This window comes from Entelurus aequoreus, linkage group LG07, assembly GCF_033978785.1.
Source record: "Entelurus aequoreus isolate RoL-2023_Sb linkage group LG07, RoL_Eaeq_v1.1, whole genome shotgun sequence".
Classification (NCBI taxonomy): domain Eukaryota; kingdom Metazoa; phylum Chordata; class Actinopteri; order Syngnathiformes; family Syngnathidae; genus Entelurus; species Entelurus aequoreus.
Window position 1 is genome coordinate 31435950 of NC_084737.1, and position 21622 is coordinate 31457571.

Sequence of the window (21622 nt, forward strand, 5' to 3'; positions counted from 1 at the left end):
CCCAACCTTGTGGGAACAGTTTGGAGTGGACCCCTTCCTCTTCCAACATGACTGTGCACCATTGCACAAAGCAAGGTCCATAAAGACATGGATGCCAGAGTCCGGTGGGGATGAACTTGACTGGCCTGCACAGAGTCCTGACCTGAACCCGATAGAACACCTTTGGCATGAATTAGAACGGAGACTGAGAGCCAGGCCTTCTCGACCAACATCAGTGTGTGACCTCACCAATGCGCTTTTGGAAGAATGGTCGAAAATACCTATAAACACACTCCGCAACCTTGTGGACAGCCTTCCCAGAAGAGTTGAAGCTGTAATAGCTGCAAATGGTGGACCGACATCATATTGAACCCTATGGGTTAGGAATAGGATGGGCGCTTCAAGTTCATATGTGAGTCAAGGCAGGTGGCCAAATACTTTTGGCAATATAGTGCATGATGTACAATAGGGATGGGAATGATTTTCATGTGTATCTAATGCATAAGAGTATGGATGGGAGGGTTTTTTAATTTTAGTTTTCTCTTTACATATGTATGTATGACGTTCAATGTAATTGTGTATTCCTTGTTTTGGTTTTTTTCTTTAAAAGGAAGAAATGTTAAAGGCGGGCAGGCAATCGCTGGGTCGTGTCCTGACCGGAAATGAAACACGCGTCTCTTGTGTGTACTTCCTGGTCCGATCTAATCCCGCCTGTCTGTGCTCGCACACGCGCACACCCAAACAAGCCCCCTCCTCCTGCGTCTGCGCGACAGATGTAGCCTCCTGCCGTCCTGATGTTTGCCGACGTCCGTGTTTGGCGTTTAAAACGACCCAACTGTCGCCTGGAGTCGTTTGTCGTCCTTTTCCCGGCACCGAGCTCGACCTCTTGTTGTGTGACTGGCGAGCCGGGAAGTAAACACGCCGTCCTGTGCCCATGACAGGCAGCAAATACTAATCGCTACCATATCATCATCGTTGATTTCTCAATCGGGTCCTCATGGCGTCCGTTTCGAAGGTGTCTATTTTGGATTACTTTAATATAGTGTTTGAGGGCGAAAATGGCAAAATCGAGTCCAACTGTAAAGCGTGTGGCACGAGAATCCAGGCGAAGCGCAGCGTCACGTCCAACTTCGTAACGCATCTTAAGGTAATTTCCCCAAATCGAATCTTTTGATATTACACTGCGGTAACAGCAATCTCTCCTGGCAGCGCAAGCATCAGGCCATGTATGAAGACTTTGTGAAAAGGAAAGACATGAAGCGAGAAGGTTACTCCTCTGGTCACATCCACACCGTGACGGCCCATGACGGGAACGCCCGCTGCTGCATCAACATGGGGGCAGCAGTGGGAGGAGGAGGAGGAGCAGCTGGTGGTGGTGGGACGACAGCCCTGGAAGCAGGAGGAGCAAGCAGGTTCCAAAAGCATGACCCACGTCAGGTATGTTGTTGGAGGACATCCTCACACGGCATCATGGCATACATAGGAAGACTAAGAATTTTGACCCTGGACTTTTTGGTCCAGACTGGCCCACTAGAAAAGCCCCATTTTTTTATGCAGTGGAACCTCTGTTTACAAATATAATTGGATCTTGAACATGGTTCCTGAACCGAAAAGTGTGTATGGTGAAGCAGAGTTTCCCACGAGAATCAAAGTAGAATAATTGGTTCCATCCTCTACCCCAGGGGTCACCAACCTTTTTGAAACCAAGAGCTACTTCTTGGGTACTAAGTAATGCGAAGGGCTACCAGTTTGATACACACTTCAATAAATTGCCGGAAATAGCCAATTTGCTCAATTTACCTTTAACTCTATGTTATTATTAATAATTAATGATATTTACACTTAATTGAACGGTTTAAAAGAGGAGAAAACATGAAAAAAATGACAATTAAATGTTGAAACATAGTTTATCTTCAATTTCGACTCTTTAAAATTCAAAATTCAACCGAAAAAAAGAAGACAAAAACTAGCTCATTTGAATCTTTTTGAAAAAATTTAAAAAAGAATTTATGGAACATCATTAGTAATTTTTCCTGATTAAGATTCATTTTAGAATTTTGATGACATGTTTTAAATAGGTTGAAATCCAATCTACACTTTGTTAGAATATATAACAAATTGGACCAAGCTATATTTCTAACAAAGACAAATCATTATTTCTTCTAGATTTTCCAGAACAAAAATTTTAAAATAAATTCAAAAGACTTTGAAATAAGATTTAAATTTGATTCTACAGATTTTCTAGATTTGCCAGAATTTTTTTTTCCGAATTTTAATCATAATAAGTTTGAAGAAATATTTCACAAATATTCTTCGTCGAAAAAACAGAAGCTAAAATGAAGAATTAAATTAAAATTGATTTATTATTCTTTACAACAACAAAAAATTTACTTGAACATTGATTTAAATTGTCAGGAAAGAAGAGGAAGGAATTTAAAAGGTAAAAAGGTATATGTGTTTAAAAATCCTAAAATCATTTTTATGGTTATATTTTTTCTCTAAAATTGTCTTTCTAAAAGTTATAAGAAGCAAAGTAAAAAAATTAATGAGTGTATTTAAACAAGTGAAGACCAAGTCTTTAAAATATTTTCTTGGATTTTCAAATTCTATTTGAGTTTTGTCTCTCTTAGAATTAAAAATGTCAGGCAAAGCGAGACCAGCTTGCTAGTAAATAAATACAATTTAAAAAATAGAGGCAGCTCACTGGTAAGTGCTGCTATTTGAGCTATTTTTAGAATAGGCCTGCGGGCTACTCATCTGGTCCTTACGGGCTACCTGGTGCCCGCGGGCACCGCGTTGGTGACCCCTGCTCTACCCTATATTGGTAAAAACTGCACACTTTGAAGACACTATAATGATTAGGGGCATTCTACTGCATTAGTTCAAAGTGCTATCCCAGTACCAAAAAAGGGTTTAACAAAACAATTATTTTCACACATGTATTTTTACTGAGATGATATTATGATTTGTTTAGACCCAGGGCATTACCCGAGGTAGTGATAAGATACACAAATGCAAAATCATATATGTATATATACAAACCCCGTTTCCATATGAGTTGGGAAATTGTGTTAGATGTAAATATAAACGGAATAGAATGATTTGCAAATCATTTTCAACCCATATGCAGTTGAATATGCTACAAAGACAACATACTTGATGTTCAAACTGATAAACCTTTTTTTTTTTTTTGCAAATCATTATTAACTTTAGAATTTGATGCCAGCAACACGTGACAAAGAAGTTGGGAAAGGTGGCAATAAATACTGATAAAGTTGAGGAATGCTCATCAAACACTTATTTGGAACATCCCACAGGTGAACAGGTGGGTGCCATGATTGGGTATAAAAGTAGATTCCATGAAATGCTCAGTCATTCACAAACAAGGATGGGGCGAGGGTCACCACTTTGTCAACAACTGTGTTAGCAAATTGTTGAACAGTTTAAGAAAAACCTTTCTCAACCAGCTATTGCAAGGAATTTAGGGATTTCACCATCTACGGTCCGTAATATCATCAAAGGGTTCAGAGAATCTGGAGAAATCACTGCACGTAAGCAGCTAAGCCTGTGACCTTCGATCCCTCAGGCTGTACTGCATCAAGAAGCGACATCAGTGTGTAAAGGATATCACCACATGGGCTCAGGAACACTTCAGAAACCCACTGTCAGTAACTACAGTTGATCGTTACATCTGTAAGTGCAAGTTAAAACTCTCCTATGCAAGGCGAAAACAGTTTATCAACAACACCCAGAAACGCCGTCGGCTTCGCTGGGCCTGAGCTCTTCTAAGATGGACTGATACAAAGTGGAAAAGTGTTCTGTGGTCTGACGAGTCCAAATTTCAAATTGTTTTTGGAAACTGTGGACGTTGTGTCCTCCGGACCAAAGAGGAAATAAACCATCCGGATTTTTATAGGCGCAAAGTTGAAAAGCCAGCATCTGTGATGGTATGGGGGTGTATTAGTGCCCAAGGCATGGGTAACTTACACATCTATGAAGGCGCCATTAATGCTGAAAAGTACATACAGGTTTTGGAGCAACACATTTTGCCATCCAAGCAACGTTACCCTGGACGCCCCTGCTTATTTCAGCAAGACAATGCCAAGCCACGTGTTACATCAACGTGGCTTCATAGTAAAAGAGTGCGGGTACTAGACTGGCCTGCCTGTAGTCCAGACCAGTTGAAAATGTGTGGCGCATTATGAAGCCTAAAATACCACAACGGAGACCCCCGGACTGTTGAACAACTTAAGCTGTACATCAAGCAAAGAAACATCATCATCCATGCAAAAAAACTCCATACTCTTCCGCAACGGTACACCATGGCAAAAAAAGAACAATTCAACATTCAACGTCACTATGGGGAGTTTTGACGGAGCAGAAACGTGCGAACTTGTTGGGAGTTTCCTCCTCTCCCAGCTCGCTAGCCTCAACCTGAACCTTGGTATTTACCGTGATGACGGACTGGCAGTGTGTCGCGCCTCGCCAAGGAGCAGCGAGAATACCAAGAAGCGTATATGCCAAATCTTCAAAGAGAACGGCCTACGGATCACAGTTGAAGCCAACAAGCAAACCGTCAACTTCCTCGACGTCACTTTCAACCTGAGGAATAACAGCTACCAACCATTCACGAAACCCAACACAACACTCCAATACGTGCACCATGACAGCAACCACCCACCCACCACCACGAAAAGAATACCTACCGGTATTAATAAAAGACTATCGATGCTGTCATCTAGCAAAGCTGAATTCGACAAAGCAACCCCCCCCATACCAAAAAGCACTTGATGAAAGCGAATACAACTTCACCCTCACCTACGAACCCACGCCAGGAAACCAACCAAAAAGGAGCAGAAAACGAAACATTATCTGGTACAACCCCCCATACAGCAAAAACGTCTCAACTAATATTGGCCACAAATTCCTCACCCTGATCGACAAACACTTCCCCAAAGGCAACACCCTAAGAAAAGTATTCAACAAGAACAACATTAAATTGAGCTACAGCTGCATGAACAACATACGACAAATCATTTCAAACCACAATAAAGCAATTGAAAAGGAGCCGTCCACCACCAGGCAGAACGACTCCAAAACCGACAAAGGCTGTAACTGCCGCAAGAAACCTGATTGCCCTCTCAACGGGGGGTGCCTACAACCATCAGTCGTTTACCAAGCAAAGGTAACACGCAAGGACATTAACACATCCGACACATATGTAGGATTAACTGAGGGAGCATTCAAAACCAGATGGAACCATCACAAGGCCTCGTTCAGAAGCAAAAGCTTGCGGAACACTACAGAACTCAGTAAACACATTTGGAATCTCAAAGACAATAATGTTGAATATTCTGTAACATGGCAAATTCTTGCATCCAGCACACCTTACAACAGTGGTAATAAAAGATGCAACCTATGCTTAAAAGAGAAACTGTTTATTATATACAGTCCAGACTTGTCATCCCTCAACAAGCGCAGCGAAATTGTATCAGTATGCCGTCACAGAAGGAAACACCTCCTAGGTAACACATGAGCCAATCACCACGCCCCTACGCCTGCCTGTACCCACCCGCTCTGTGCCCTATATAAACCATGGTATGTGAATGCTTCCATTAAAATCTCCTGATGATTGAGGAAACCCTCATGAAACAGGCCTGTAGAGATGAAATAGTCTTGTGATTTTTTTCCCACACATACATATATATATATATATATATATATATATATATATATATATATATATATATATATATATGTATGTATATGTATATATATATATATATATATATATATATATATATATGTATATGTATGTATGTATATATATATATATATGTATATGTATGTATGTATATATATATATATATGTATACGTATGTATGTATATATATATATATGTGTACGTGTGTATGTATGTATGTATATGTATGTATATATGTATATATATGTATGTATGTATGTATGTATATGTATATATATGTATGTATGTATGTATGTATATATATATTTATGTGTGTGTTTGTGTGTGTAGGTGTATATACAGTCGCGATCAAAAGTTTACATACACTTGTAAAGAACATAATGCCATGGCTGTCTTGAGTTTCCAATAATTTCTACACCACTTATTTTGATTTTATATGATATAGTGATTGGAGCACATACTTGTTGGTCACAAAAAACATTCATGAAGTTTGGTTCTTTTATGAATTTATTATGGGTCTACTGAAAATTTGACCAAATCTGCTGGGTCAAAAGTATACATACATCAAAGTTAATATTTGGTTAACTTGTCCCTTGGCAAGTTTCACTGCAATAGGGTGCTTTTGGTAGCCATCCACAAGCTTCTGGTTGAGTTTTTGACCACTCCTCTTGACAAAATTGGTGCTTTTGTTGGTTTTCTGACATGGACTTGTTTCTTCAGCATTGTCCACACGTTTAAGTCAGGACTTTGGGAAGCCATTCTAAAACCTTAATTCTAGCCTGATTTAGCCATTCCTTTACCACTTTTGACGTGTGTTTGGGGTCATTGTCCTGTTGGAACATCCAACTGCGCCCAAGACCCAACCTCCGGCCTGATGATTTTAGGTTATCCTGAAGAATTTGGAGGTAATCCTCCTCTTTCATTGTCCCATTTACTCTCTGTAAATCACCAGTTCCATTGGCAGCAAAACAGGCCCAGCATAATACTACCACCACCATGCTTGACAGTAGGTCTGGTATTCCTTGGATTAAAGGCCTCCCCTTTTCTCCTCCAAACATTTTGCTGGGTATTGTGGCCAAACAATACCCTTATTGACTCATTTCCAGAGGATAGTGAATCTTTACTGTTAACCAAGCTGTGCAATTAGTATTCTAAAACTACATTCAAGTTGAATTTCTATAGTATTGTACCTTGAGGAATATAATAAAATGGTGTCTGAAATGTGAAGGATATACCTACTTTAGTGAGATACCAAAACTGACCTTAATCATGTGACTATGACCATAGGTTTTAATCAGTGAGGCCATCACTAAGATGATCGTTAATGATCTGCAGCCAGCTTCCATGGTGGAAAATCCTGGCTTCAGAGCACTGCTTCAGCTCCTGGAGCCCCGTTACACCCCAGACCCCCAGCACTACATCCAGAGCCAACTCCTCCCAGCCTATGCCTACCAGGCCCAGGTGGCCATCCGTCAAGCTCTGGCCTCAGCGCATGCCCTCAGCCTCAGCTTGGACGTCTGGAGGGCCTCATCTAGAGGGTAAGGATGAAAACATTACTTAAAGGGGAACTGCACTTTTTGGGAATTTTGCCTATTGTTCACAATTATTATGAAAGACATGATGACGGATGGATTTTTTTTTAAGGCTCCAGCACCCCCCTAGACCCCGAAAGGGACAAGCGGTAGAAAATGGATGGATGGATTGATATTTTAAATAATTTCGATCAGAGGTCTGCTTACAATAGAGCCTTTTGGATCTGTTCAATTCTGCCTATAGAGCCCCTAAAAACATTCAAACACCTCCATTAGGGTTTTATAAACATGATGTAAGTACTGTATATGTGTGTAATGTAGTAATGAGCACATCTTAATCCTCTTCGTCCCTGACGGGACATAAGGCTTTGACGATCTGCCTCCATCTGGACCTGTCTTGAGCAACATGCTGTGCCTCGCCCCAGGTTAGGTTCATCTCCTTTAGCTCAGCTGTCACTGTACGCCGCCACATGTTCTTGGGCCGGCCTTGCTTCCTTTTCCCAGGTGGAGTCCATCATAGTAAGATCTTGGGGATGCGGTCTTGGTACATCCTGAGAACATGCCCAAGCCATTGGAATCGGCGGCACATACAGTATATTATTTACGCATTTTGATCATTTTAAGCATACGTGGCGCATTCATTTAAAAAACGCGTCACATTTGCTTTTTTTATTCTTCATCACTGATTTCTACTCACTGCAGACTTTATTAAAGCCAACAAACATAATAAAACATCACTTACTGTGCAAGGTTCGCTGTCATTAGGATGCCGACTGCTAGGATGTTCATATATTTCCATTTAGATTAAACATGTCTCGCGAATCCTCACAAAGAAACGGGGGGGACACAAGCGCTTTTCGTCTCGTTCTTGCCTGTTCCAGGTCCTAAGTGGCAGTCAAAGTGTACCAACTTGGTGTAAAACACCAGCCATCTTCTGTCCAGGTGAGATGCATGATTTATGATCTACAAAAAACATACAAGGAGCAGGGAAGCGAGGAAACAGCAGAACACTCGATGATGTAAACATTGGCACACAGTAGGTGATCACGTCGTCGCTGTAAATAATTATTCTGCATTAGCACTTATATTAACAATATCACTAATACTTTGTTTAATTCAAATCACAAAATGTAAATTGAGTATTGTTGGCGCTCTTTGAATGGTTATCTGATTTTATGGGCGAAATAGTGGAGCTCCCATTGGCTGTAAGTGGACTTTTATTTACGTTTATTTAATATTTAGAATGCATTAAAAAAATCCATCCGTCGTCATGCCTTTCATAATGATTGTGAACGATAGGCCAAATTTTACAAAAAAGTGCAGTTCCCCTTTAAGACTAGGAGTGTCCCTATCCAATATTGATATCGGTCTGATATCGGCAAAAAAAAAGTCTGGGATGATATCGACTTGCATCTAAAATCTCTTATATTCAGATTCAGAAAAAACTTTTTTATCTTCGTAGGTAAATTAGGGTGTTGGTAGTAGCAACAAAAAAAGGACAATAAAACAATCCAACATTTAAAAATAGAATACAATTAAAATAGAGTATAGACACTAATATATACAATGTAAGGTTGGTGGTTCTGGTAATACAGAATAGTGCACATACAAGGTAAGATTTAAAGTGTCCATATTGCACGATACAAGCAGTCCTGTCGCACATTTAATTGTGCAAAGCAGGAGAGCCAGATAACAGTTAAATGTATTTCAAGAAGCACTCACTGTTGGTGTTTTCTTGTATTTTAGTGAAGTCATGTATAAAAGGTAACCATTGTAGGCTATAGGCTACTAGGAGCTAGCAGCCACTGTAGACAAGAGCTACGCACACAATAGTACACAAGCTAGACATATGTAATAATTGTCATTAATTGAACAACATTGCAGTATAAAACATGATATTTGTAAATATATACAAGTATTAAAAAGTATAGTTGCATATTACTTACATATGCAATGTCCCCAAGGCAGGAGCGTATTAGAAAGTGTTCACTAACAATCGTGTCTAGATCATTCAACTGCGTCATGTCAGTCATATGCTTGAATTAATCTGACCATTAGGTGTTGATAAAAACATTACCACTCCACTTCAATTTAATTAATGACAGCAAAAGTATATTCCAGCATTTCAAATACAACTGTTTGAGTAAATGTATTTGCTTGAGCCTTTTCTAACATTCCATACTACAAAATAATAAAAGTGTGTGCAATGATTTGTGCTGATATCATGTTGGATTAATATCGGTATCAGCTAATACCCGAGGCTCTAATTTTGTATTAGGACAACCCCACTAAATATTGTAGATTTAATAGGTCCTTCGAATATCTTCACTAAATTGTCTGTGTTGAACTTTGTCATTGGATGTTCTTTCTGACTATTGGTCTGACTCTTGGAGTGGGTGGAGCTAACACACCCGTGCGTTTAATTATCACTAAATTGCTGTAGATGCACGAAGCAGTGTGCATGCAAATGCAATGATGTGTGCTGTCCTCCATCCTTCGGCAATTCCAGCTCTTCGTAAAATGTCCCCGCCAACACTCAGATAGCAAAACATGTCAGCTTCTCAAAAAACGCTTTAAAACACTGATATACAGTTTTTATATTTTTATCCAAATTTAATCAATCTTTTGAAGCTACTTCACCATGAAATATACATATAAAATATTAATTTTGTGTTTGTCCTTTGAGGACAGTATGTGTACAAAGCTCCACATTTTATATCAAAAACTTACTTTGGCGGCTTACTTTATTGAAATAATAATAATGGTATTATTGTTTTATTTAATTGTATACACAGAGCAGGATCCAACATTAATAGAGAGACATTTAGTAGATAGTCATTCTTTCCAGAAGTTGGAAAATGTTGCTGCATGCTTTTGCTGCTGAAAAAATAGCACCATCTAGTGGACAAATGTAAAGTTATCTACCAGTCCTAATTGAAAATATAAAGGGTGGCTATCCATCCATCCATTTTCTACCGCTTGTCCCTTTCGGGGTCGCGGGGGGTGCTGGAGCCTATCTCAGCTGCATTCGGGCGGAAGGCGGGGTACACCCTGGACTTCTTTTTTTAATGTGCCTATCCTTGTTTGAGACAAGCACACACATGGTTTTATTTTTTTTATGCATTCTAATTAGTCAATAAACGCCAGCAATTGTCACCTAACAATGCAGGTAATGGGAATCGAGCTTTCCTCCAATAAAGCATGCTAGAAGAATCCCCAAACCTCCATCATTGTATATACAGTGTGCAATGTAGTAACAGGCACATTCATAATAACATGTAATATTCACATATTGTGGTAATTTTAAGCATACAGCAACACATTTATTTCACAGACGCAATCACAATGTTTGCTACTTCCTTTAACAACAACTACTAATCATGTCAGAATTCATGAGACAGTAAAGATTCAAAACCTTACATTGTTGAGTCTGAATATGAGGAGGATGAGCTACAAGTGTTAGATGCTGAGTGATGATAAGCAGATCCAGCTTTACATTAAGCCTCACGCAGCAGCATTGCGAATTGCTGAATAAGTACTACAAACTACGAACATAATAAATGATTCACTTACTGTATAATGTCTGCTCTCACTGGTATATCGATTGATGGAATGTTCATATCTTCCAGTTTAAATGAAGAATTAATCATAATTCTCACACAGGTAAAAAAAAAAAATTGTGGGCGCAAACTAGCATCTTTTTATGTCTTTCTAGCGTCTTATTCGCAACCTCCGGGTCTAAGTTAAATGTCAAAGTTGACCAACCTCTCGGCTTATGACCACAACCTTCTACTATACAGGAAAGAGGAATAATGTATCATTTAGAACTAACTTTTACCAATTCCGAGGTGATGCAGCAGCTCACCGGCTCAGTATATCAATAGCTGTATAAACTAGTTACACCTCTGTGATCAATGCGGCGCTAAAAGTAGTTTTACAGCGTTAGCTCTATTATTAACAATGTCGCTATTACTTGGTTAATATTCAGGTCAGTATTGTTGGCGTGTTTGTTTTTTAAAGGTTTTATGGGTGCAGCGGAAGATTTGAATTAGCTTTATTGTTAACCCCCTCGTATTTGCCTTATATTACAAATTAGAATGCATAAAAACAGAAAGACATATTTGTTCTTGTCTGACATAAGGGTTGTGAATGACAAGCGAAATTACGAAAATAAAAAAAGGTGCAGTTCCCTTTTTAGATAAATTCTATTATTTTATTGCATTTGTTCATGTCAAGATGAATGTTTGAATAAAAATATAATTTTCAATGGTTTTTAAATGGACATTGTTTGGGTTTTGGGTATTTGGGTTTTATGTAGTTTATTGTCATTGTAGATTGATTTTAAATTAAAAAAAATAATTTCACAGAATGTCTCTATAGGATGTAGTGATCAAGCAGTGATAATTTGGTTTTATGCAACACTTATTTTCCCTGCTCCCTTTCTATAGTTACCTTGGTGTCACCTGCCATTTTCTGTCATCGGAGTGGCAGATGCGGTCAGCTCTCCTGGCTTGTCTTCCTCTTACTGGGGATCGCATTCTCTCAGATTTTGAGGAAGTGTGTCACTCTCATGGCGTGGCCGGAAGAGCCTTTCGTGTGGTTGCAGATCCGCTCCTGACTACAACCACAGTGAAGCCATGCTGTCTTCCTGGTTTTTGCCCAGATGGGGATGAAGACGATGATACAGAAAATGGGAACAACGCAAAAGAAGAAATTGGTGGAGAAGCAGGATGGGAGGACTCATGGGAGCAGGGTCTTGGTGTTTGTCGTGTGGACTGCTTCTCTCGCTCTCTGGGACACTGCGTCAGAGAAGGGTTACGCTCATGTCCGCAGCTTGATTCTGCACTGACCAAAGCCTGCCACTTTTACAGCTACATCACAACTTTTGTTCCATCAGAGAAACTGAGCCAGGTGTTTGCTGGACCTGGGATTATGATAGGAGTCCAAGGAAGTGCCTCTCCACCAGGGCGAGACTGGGCTACTCAGCTTAAGGTATTACAATTATTATTATTTTTATTATTATTATTATTGCACTCACAATTCTTCAATAACATTGCTCAAACTCGCAAGGATCATTTTCAGAACTCTATTCACTTATGTCAAATATGTGTGTGTGTGTGTGTGTGTGTGTGTGTGTGTGTGTGTGTGTGTGTGTGTGTGTGTGTGTGTGTGTGTGTGTGTATGTATGTATGTATATATGTGTGTGTGTATATATATATATATATATATATATATATATATATTTGTGTATATATATATGTGTGTGTGTGTGTGTGTGTGTGTGTGTGTGTGTGTGTGTGTGTGTGTATATATATATATATATATATATACATATATATATATATATATACACATATACACATATATATATATATATACTGTATATACACACACATATATATATCCAACCTAATAGTATAAAAGTACAGTACCGGTACGTCAAAAAAGTGAGTACACACCCTACGAATCAGCAACCATTTTATTACAGTATGTTTTCTAAATTGACAATGCTTCCTTTGCCATGCTTGACTGTATGCAAGACACTATTATCTTGGTCGTACCAACTTGTGTTGCCAATTATTTAGATAATAATGTATGTGTGTTCTAAATCTAATTGCAATACAAGATGAACACGGACTACTCCAAAGCACAGGTGTCACTAGCCAGCCACATCATTTTGTGTCTTGCAAAAGCCTGGAAATAATGTGCCTCAATAAACCATGTCATCTTTCTTACTAAATGCCTATACATCCATTTTCTACCGCTTGTCCCGTTTGTCTCAGCTGCATTCGGGCGGAAGGCAGGAGACACCCTGGACAAGTCGCTACCTCATCTGTTCTTTCAATTTTGACAGAAAAATTGCATGTAGTGCTTGCATTTGTATATCTTTCAAACTTATCTAATCCTGCAACATTTATTATATTTTAATATCATCATGTCACCATTATCATATTTTCTAAACATTTGTTGTTGGAATTAATATAAATAATTAAATATCTGCCAGTCACCTTGAATTATGATTCAAGGTGACAAAGCGAGTTATCCATTAATACGTAGCAAAAAAACAACTAATAATGAAATGCTTAGGCAGTGTAATTATGTGTATTGTATCAGTGTATATTGTAGTGTATATAATATTAGGGTGATATTATCATGAGGCAATGATAAATTCATTCATATATATTTACTGTTACAAGCGGCCCTCTGAGTGCAGCCATTACTGTGATGTGGCCCTTAAAAACAGGTTTGATACCCCTGCTCTAAATTATATCCAAGCTTCTATTCTATTGTGCTTTCCTTGAAAAAATATACTGTAATAAATGGTTGCTGAAATGTGACCGGAAGAATGGTTCTGGACTTCAATGTAATTAGAACCCTGAAATAACACCCACATAGTCACCTTTACACTCTTTTTATCTGTTTAATCCAATATAGTAATGCTGCCTGAGGCTAAACCAATCATTGGCCACAATACTAAACAGGACACTCAGATTGGTGTGGTCTCATCTAGAGGCCACTACTAACTGTAGTATTGATATTCTTTTAGTTATTTTAGCCATGCTTTGAAATGCTTAATTTAGGCCAAAAATGCATAGAATATGCATTAAAAAACCTGTGATAGAGGGAAGCTGCAAACTTCGAAAGGCGATGTGGTGAGGGATGACTGTACATGCTAATCTCTCATCTATTAATATGTCCATGTTGGAATTCAGGTGCTTCGACGGCTGTTAGAGTCCGTGGAGGTCTTGGAGGAGATGAGTGCTCCAGGGGAAATGGTGCTGTGCGTTTCAGAAAGGGCCCTGCTGAGGGAGCTCACTGACACGTTGGAGCCGTTCATCGAGGCCTGGGACATTGTGTCTGGGGAGCGACAGGTGGACATGAACACCGATAGACATGTGTACATCAGTCTGGCTCTTCCTTGTGTCTTAGGCTTGCGCAAACATCTCTCGGAGACGTCAACTCCTTGTTGCCCTTCCCTCTTGGCAAGCCTAAGCCAAGCTGCAGAGCGTCGTCTCGCTCCTATCCTGGAGGATCCCCTCTACATCACGGCTACTACTCTCGATCCCCAGTTCAAGCTCACATGGAGCAATAACCCTGAGTGGCACAGACAACTTCTTCTAGAAGAATTATCCAAACATTCTGCAGACTCAGAGCAACATCCTCATTCCTACACGTCTCCAGCACAGGCGCCATTGCCTGTTTCACCTTTGGCTCGCCCCTGCAAGCTGTTCTCTTTCATCAAGCAGAGGCCCATTAGTCAGGCCAAGAGCCTTGAGCAGGAGCTCGCCATCTACCTGCGAGAGGAACCTACGGACGAAGAGGCTCTGCATTACTGGCAGCGTAAAACAATTGACTTCCCGCTCCTCTCCCAGGTGGCCAAGAGGGCGTTTACCGTACCTGCTTGTGGCACGGCGGTGGAAAGCATCTTCAGCCAGGCCGAGAACTGTCTGCGGCCCGAAAGAGGCTGCGTCTTACCACAGAACTTAGAGACACTCATATACCTCAAAGCCAACTCCAGATTGTTATGGACATAGTCTATTTCCGACACACTAAACAACACAGGCAATTGTGATGGGATTAACTCCAAAGCCTCTTTGATGTTCCTGAGGCGTTGTTTTAATTTATGAACACTATCCCCTAAGACTTTCAGGAACAAACCAAGGATAACGTTACCAGTAACAGTTGCAAAATAAATCATGTGACATTTTTGTTATAGTTTTTAAATGGCTAATCAAACAGAAGTGCATCTCCAGCTAAGTTTATTTTTAAGTTACATTTTACAAATTTTTCCACATTAGTGAACAATGTACTTTGATCCCTACACAAAACCTTCTTGGCCAATTTCCATACTACATGGTGGAGGAGTGGGGCATAAGCCAGAGAAGTTTTAAAAATTTGAGGATTCGAATAAGAATGCAGAACATACTTTCTCTGTGAATAATGCATCAACTAGAATGATAAGATACAGTATAGTATGCAGAGGATGGCTACTTTCAAAAGGTGAATTATTGGTGCTTGTTTTTTGGTTTGCAATTTATTCTTGATTCAACATGTCTTCTTCCAATGCTTGAATTCATTAGAATGAATTCCCCAAATATTGTTTTTGATTAGATGCTGATGAATAACAGCGGTTGTGCCCTGAAATGGTAGCTGCAAGAGCTTGCTACAATACTGTAGATCCATCCATCCATCCATTTTCTACTGCTTGTCCCTCTCGGGTCACTGGAGTGCTAGAGCCTATCCCAGCTGCATTCGGGCGGAAGGCGGGATACACCATGGACAAGTCGCCTCTTCATCGCAGGTCCAAGACAGATAACATTCACACTCACATTCACACACTAGGGCCAAGTTAGTGTTGCCAATCAACCTATCCCGAGGTGCATGTCTTTGGAGGTGGGAGGAAGCCGGAGTACCCGGAGAGAACCCACACAGTCATGGAGGGAACATGCAAACTCCACACAGAAAGACCCCAAGCAAAATATTTGGCGAAAAATCAAAGGTCTTCATTCAGTTTACCTGGGGGTCGCTGGACGAAGACTCAGAGTAAGGTTGGACTCACAAAATAGTCACTTCAGATCATCAGAATCATGTTTTAACCACATGACTACATTTGTTAACTACCTCTACCAACAGTCATAGTGACCCTGAGCCGTATTAGTGTTCTTTCTCGTGGGATTCCTGCAGTGTTGGGCAGTAGGTTACAAGTTTAACTACATTGGGTTTTTTTTACATCACCACAGAAGCTGCATTTTCCCAGGCATATCTAAAGCTTCAACGCATCTCTCCTGGACTATGTCACTTACCTATCTACCCGTCATCACAGTCGAGACACTAGTAAGTACACACAAATGGCTGCGATCCAAATTGCTGTATCTAATACAAGTTCACGTGTCGAGACGCTACTGTCGATGTCCAAGATAGATTTAGGGACACATTCTGGTATTTCCCTAAATTAACACAATAAATGCCAGCTGAGCTACAATAATCTTCACGATTGAGTCACTCAAAAAACAAACAGCATTTGTACTAGCTAGCAACATGTCATTTGGCAGTAACATATTACCATTATGTGTGTTTCTTTAGTCACTTCAATTAGACCACAACAATGAGATAAATAAAAAATAATTACAACTTGACTGAATTACACTGACCAATCTGACTAACTAAAACCAAAAAAATAAATACATGTCAATTTAATAAGAAAGATACCCACATTTGCAACTATAATATCAGTGATGTTTCTAATGTGACATGGACTCACTGACCATTAGTGTGAGACCAAGAAATACTCATATTTCAGTGCACATGTTAAAAAAATATTTTAGTCTTCATTTATACCTGAATGATTAAAGCGATACGATTTTGTAATGAAGTGAACATCAGTTGTATTGCAGATTAATTGATCATGTAGTGATTACGTGGATTGAAGTTTGTTCTTAAAAAGGGTGGTGAGTTTGGGCGCCGTGATACAAAAATGCTCTGATGTTGGCATTTCATTGGACCTTACTTTTCTTTGAAAACAGACAGAACTTAAAGGTGCCATATGTAATAATTTCATGTCAAGGAATTATTAAATGGCCCTGATATTTCAAAAGGCATTAATACATCATGTTCTTTTCGAATACCTTTATAACTGATAATGGTAGTTCAGCTGGAATATGCTCCTTAGATTTACAGCCTCGAAATACTGTTATTGTTTTCATTTCGATGCCCCGCCCTCCACTGTTTGACCAATTAAAAAGTCTGAGTGTGTCACATCCAGGTTGCCAGCGATGCACCGCTCTCTTCCTTGAGCTATTGCCACTGGTAAAGTTACTAAACATGTCAGACCTTAATAAATCTTAAAGACGTCGTTACGATTCTCAACTTATTACTCCAAACTTGCTAATTTCCTCCTTGATAGGTAAGTCAGGCATTTACGTTTTCGTATTACTTGTAATAAATAAATGGAAATTTCGTATGTAAACTATATTGTCAAATACAGTCTATGATCTTGTGTAACAAAGCTAGTATGTTCGTGCAACGAATGCTTAGGAGCGAAGCACCATCACACTAGTGTAAAGCTTACTTAGCTTCACACTAGTAAAGTTTAGTAAGGCTAACGGGGGAAATATATGCCAGTTAGCCTGTATGTCGATATGTATTCCAACTGACAAGACAACATGTATTTTCGACAAATAAAACCTATGTGTATATGGGTAGTGTCAATGCCTATTTCGTACTCAATATGCTGATACACTGAAGAAATGTGTTCCAACATTAGCACGGCTAATTGCGGTTTCTGGTACTGTATGTGCATCGGGCACATAGGGGGTGGTATTTGCTTGGCACAATCTAATGCATTACATGTAATGACTTTCTACTTTGTGTATTGACATGGTAGTATGCTATATGATTTATGCGTAACATATTTTTTGCGTTATGTTGGTTGGTTCATAGAATCGCACTCTGCACTGAAAGATGATGATGTGCGTACATGGAAGAGAATGCAGTGCGTCAGGTTGGATGCAACATGAAGTTATGCTGAACGAAATGTGGTGGTAATTTTACTGCCATCAAAGTAGGCCTATGCAATATACAATATATTATATATAATCATTTTGATGGTGGTCTGTGCGGTAAAACTATAGACATTTAACAGGGTAATGCCAACAGTCTGTCCTGACTTCAGACGAATATATTGCTGCGTAACTTTACAGATATATTTGGCTAATCGACATCAGTAAAATGTGGCATAATTACTTGGTTATCAATCTTGCAAGACCATATACAAGAGAAACTTGCAGCGTAGGACTCAACAATCGCCATTCGAAGTTTCTTGGAGTTGGATTCGGATGTGTATCTGGTATCTTCAGTCATGCAGATTGGGAGGGGAGTACAGAATTTTGACTGTGACTGCAGTTATGATCCTGGTATCAGTTCATATGGCACCTTTAACCAACAGTGACACTACTTTAACTCATGCTGCCGAACTAACATTGTCGCAATGCATGCTGGTAGCTTCGCCCCAACATGCTACAATATTGATGTTTTTAAAATATTTTTTATTGTAGCTTAGCTACATTTCTCTGATGGGTAACTTCAGTGTAGTGATGCGACATTGAATGTAGAATACTTACTACCTTTTCCAAGTAACTTGTCCAACACTGGATTCAAGATTACCGTATATTCAGTTTACTATAAGCTGCTCAGGCTGCGCAATTACAATAAACCATAAAGTTACCTACAGGGCCACAAAATATGGGCCCATGGCACACGAGACCCCTACTGTAGATACTTTTGCTTGGTCTTAAAACTACTACTAAAACTGTGCCTGCATGCAGAGTGGGGGAGTTTTAATTGCAAATGTACACGTACAACAGAGTCCTTCCTTTATTTTGTCTAATAGATCACATTAATCAATCTAGAGTGACACGTTTTATGGGAAATTACATTAGAACTGATTACAAAGATTCTTAGTGGGATTACATATCTCAAATCCTGCCTCGCTATTGTTTTAAGCTGCACGTGAGGAAGTGCATCTGCGTGAAGCGATGAAATGTCCCTTAGCAATCCCAGTAAGCTTCCAGACATGGCTCAACTTCTCAGTAGTGCTTCCTCATATCTGCGATTTGTTTGTTTGCTGCTCAATCCCACGGGTTTGTCGTTGATTATCTGTGCAGCTTCAAATGTCTCATTCTTGCTCTCTCCCCACCCACCAGACTGTGACAGCTCATCTATTTGAGTTACACCAGCCGGCTGTGCTGCGGTCCTATTGGTAATTGCCTCTCAAATGAATTACTTGGCCCAGAGTGAGGCTGAGGGATGGGAGGAAATTGTAATTGGACGCCCCTGCCCTCTCCCCTCATCGCCTCATGCCAAGTTATTACATCTGCAATGCAGAGAGCCACATGCATATGAAAAAACATTTTTTCCCCTGCCCCCACTTTACGGACCATGAGCCATGCTGCCCTTGCCTATTCATACCAGAGACACTGTCCTCCAACTCATGTCTGTATGGACAGCACAGAGCCCTATTTAGGGGGTGGGGGATTAGTTTGGTTATTGCTTAGTGCTGCATAGGACAGTAGAGTTGGCAAAAACAACTGTATCGAGAGAGCCTTGGTAACCCTGTACACACACGCCCATAAACAGACAAGCTGTGTTATTAATAACCCGCCTGTTACTGACCTGCTGACAGTTAGGATATGTGTGTGGGGGTGCTGATTGGAAACAGGGGTCACACTCATTGTGTGAAGACACTGAGGCACCTAAGGTACCAAAAATGTTAGTTCTTTGCAGCATTATCATCAAGACTGGCAAGAAAAAAGACTTTCTACAAGATTTTGGATTGTCTGCCAGACGTTATTTTTTTTCATTTGTGAGGTCAAAGGTGACTGATGTTGGATCTGAGAGAGGTCCCATATTTGTTCAAGGGGCTGCGGTCAACTTGATGCACCATGACATCTAAAAGGTGGAAGCATAGAATGGTTCAAAGAGGAATACAAAATTTGCAGCAGGAACTGACAGGTCAAGCCCAACCTTTGATTGATGAAAGCATTAAGGGACGTGTCAAAATGGTTTGGTCTACTGTATATTGTCTGGTTAGACCACATTCGTTATGCAATAAGCCCGGTCTTGTTATCGCTTGCCCTTTTAGCATCCAGGGCAGGAAAAAAGGGGGGAGTGGGTTCAGAGAGACATGCACACGATATGACTCAGGTCACAATAGCTTCTATTTCTGTTGATGCACTGGGGTTATCACTCCACTTGCAGCCACTCTCTCTCCCTCTCTCTTCGTCCAACACTCTCACTTGCTTCTGCAAAAATCATGGCGGACAAAAACAGTCGGGGCAGTGTTAAGCGGAAGGAGAAGAAGGTGGAGAAAAAACCCAATGAGGAGAAGGAGAAGGAAAAGGCAAAAGCTGTGAAGAAGCAGCAGGACAAAGTTGTGAAGAAGCCAGAGACGGCTCCTGCTGCAGTGGAAGAGGAGAAGAGGAACGGGGAAGCTGGAGGGGCAGCAGGCGAGGAGGCCAAGAAAAGTGATGGAAATGGAGCGTTTGAGCCTTATGAACTACCGCCGTTTGAGATCGTCGTAGGGTGGGTAAGATGCTTTGTTACCTGGTGACTTTTTTCCCTCTTTCTGCGTACTTGTTCAAATGAGTCTAGTGACGAAGGATACCAAACACTCGCACCTGCTACCAGTAAGAACAGGGATGAGTCGCTGAAGCTAAAAATCTATTTCTGTACTTCATAGACCCTGATTATTACAGTATGTTAAGCGTGGAGTCATGCAACAAAACATCATCTATATTTGTGCACAGTCAAGTAATACACTGTTTTCTTCAAGGAGAGCCTGCAATGCAATCATGGATTTATTTATAAATGTATATCTTTTATTACTTGCTACCAGGGAACAGATGAGCCCATTCTACTTCAAGTTTCAGTTCAGGAATGTGGAATACTCATCCGGGAGGAACAAGACCCTGCTGTGCTACCAAGTAGACACGCCAGGAGGCACCACAGAACCTGTGAAAGGTTATATGGAGGATGAACATGCCACAGCTCATGCTGAAGAGGCTTTCTTTCAGCAGGTAATCTTCTCCAGCCTTAGCTGTCCTTTACATGAAGAGGTCACATCACAGGTGTTGCTCTTTGCTTATCGTTATCTCCTCGTTGTCCCTCTTACCTGTCCAGGTGCTCCCTAACAGTAACCCGTCGCAGGAATGTGGCGTCACATGGTACGTGTCTTCTAGTCCATGTGTGGCTTGTGCTGCTAAACTGGCCAACATCCTCCAGCAGCGCAAAAAGGTCCGCCTGTGTATATTCTGCTCCCGTCTCTTTGACTGGGAAGAGCCAGAAATAGTGGAGGGTCTCAAGGCGTTGGTGAATGCTGGCTGCAAACTGAGGATGATGAAGCCTTCTGACTTCCTGCATGTTTGGGAGACCTACGTAGAGAAGGAGGACCAGACCTTTACACCCTGGGAGGACTGTCAGGAAAACTACGAGTTTTATGTGGAGAAACTGGCTGACGTCCTCAAGTAGATGTGAGTCCTAGAGCAATGGTCTCCAAAGGCTTGATTTTGAGTAGTACACCAAAGGGTCGAAGAATATTTGCTTAAAGGGGAACTACACTTTTTTTTGGAATTTTGCCTATTGTTCACAATCATTATGAAAGACGTGACGACACATGGATTTTTTTTAATGCATTCTAAATATTAAGTTAACGTAAATTAAAGTGTGCTTACAGTGGAGATAATGGGAGCTCCACTATTGCACCGATAAAAACCGATAAACAACCATTCAAAAAGCGCCAACAATACTCCATGTACATTTTGTGATTTGAATATTAACCAAGTCTTAGTGATATTGTTAGTATAGGCGCTAACACAGATAAACTATTTGTAAAGGTGATGTGATCACTTCC

General features: G+C 40.3%; 2 protein-coding genes across 6 annotated transcripts in view; both read left to right on the forward strand.

Annotated features, from left to right (window-relative positions):
- The first annotated feature begins 634 nt into the window (after positions 1-634).
- si:dkey-109j17.5 (zinc finger BED domain-containing protein 4) lies at positions 635-18255 on the forward strand. 3 transcript variants are annotated; one of them, XM_062053211.1, is made up of 5 exons: positions 635-1126; positions 1189-1416; positions 6971-7221; positions 11664-12207; positions 13929-18255. In XM_062053211.1, exons 1-5 carry the CDS (start codon positions 977-979, stop codon positions 14748-14750), a joined length of 1995 nt encoding a protein of 664 aa, XP_061909195.1. In that variant the 5' UTR covers positions 635-976; the 3' UTR covers positions 14751-18255. The 3 variants fall into 3 exon arrangements, with proteins under 3 accessions (XP_061909195.1, XP_061909197.1, XP_061909198.1); XM_062053213.1 differs by having other exon boundaries at positions 7019-7221; XM_062053214.1 differs by having other exon boundaries at positions 1022-1126; positions 1173-1416.
- A 1281-nt stretch (positions 18256-19536) lies between these two features.
- apobec2b (apolipoprotein B mRNA editing enzyme, catalytic polypeptide-like 2b) overlaps positions 19537-21622 on the forward strand; it is a 16133-nt gene continuing 14047 nt past the window's right edge. For 2 of the 3 annotated variants that reach the window (XR_009826761.1, XM_062053219.1), the window contains exons 1-3: positions 19537-20295; positions 20609-20789; positions 20893-21242. Coding sequence is in view for 2 of the 3 variants with exons in the window: in XM_062053219.1 (XP_061909203.1) it covers positions 19943-20295; positions 20609-20789; positions 20893-21240 (882 nt within the window). In the remaining variant the exon portion in view is untranslated. Of the gene's footprint in view, positions 20296-20608; positions 20790-20892 lie in introns of all 3 variants that reach the window. The other variant, XM_062053218.1, reaches the window with a different exon arrangement.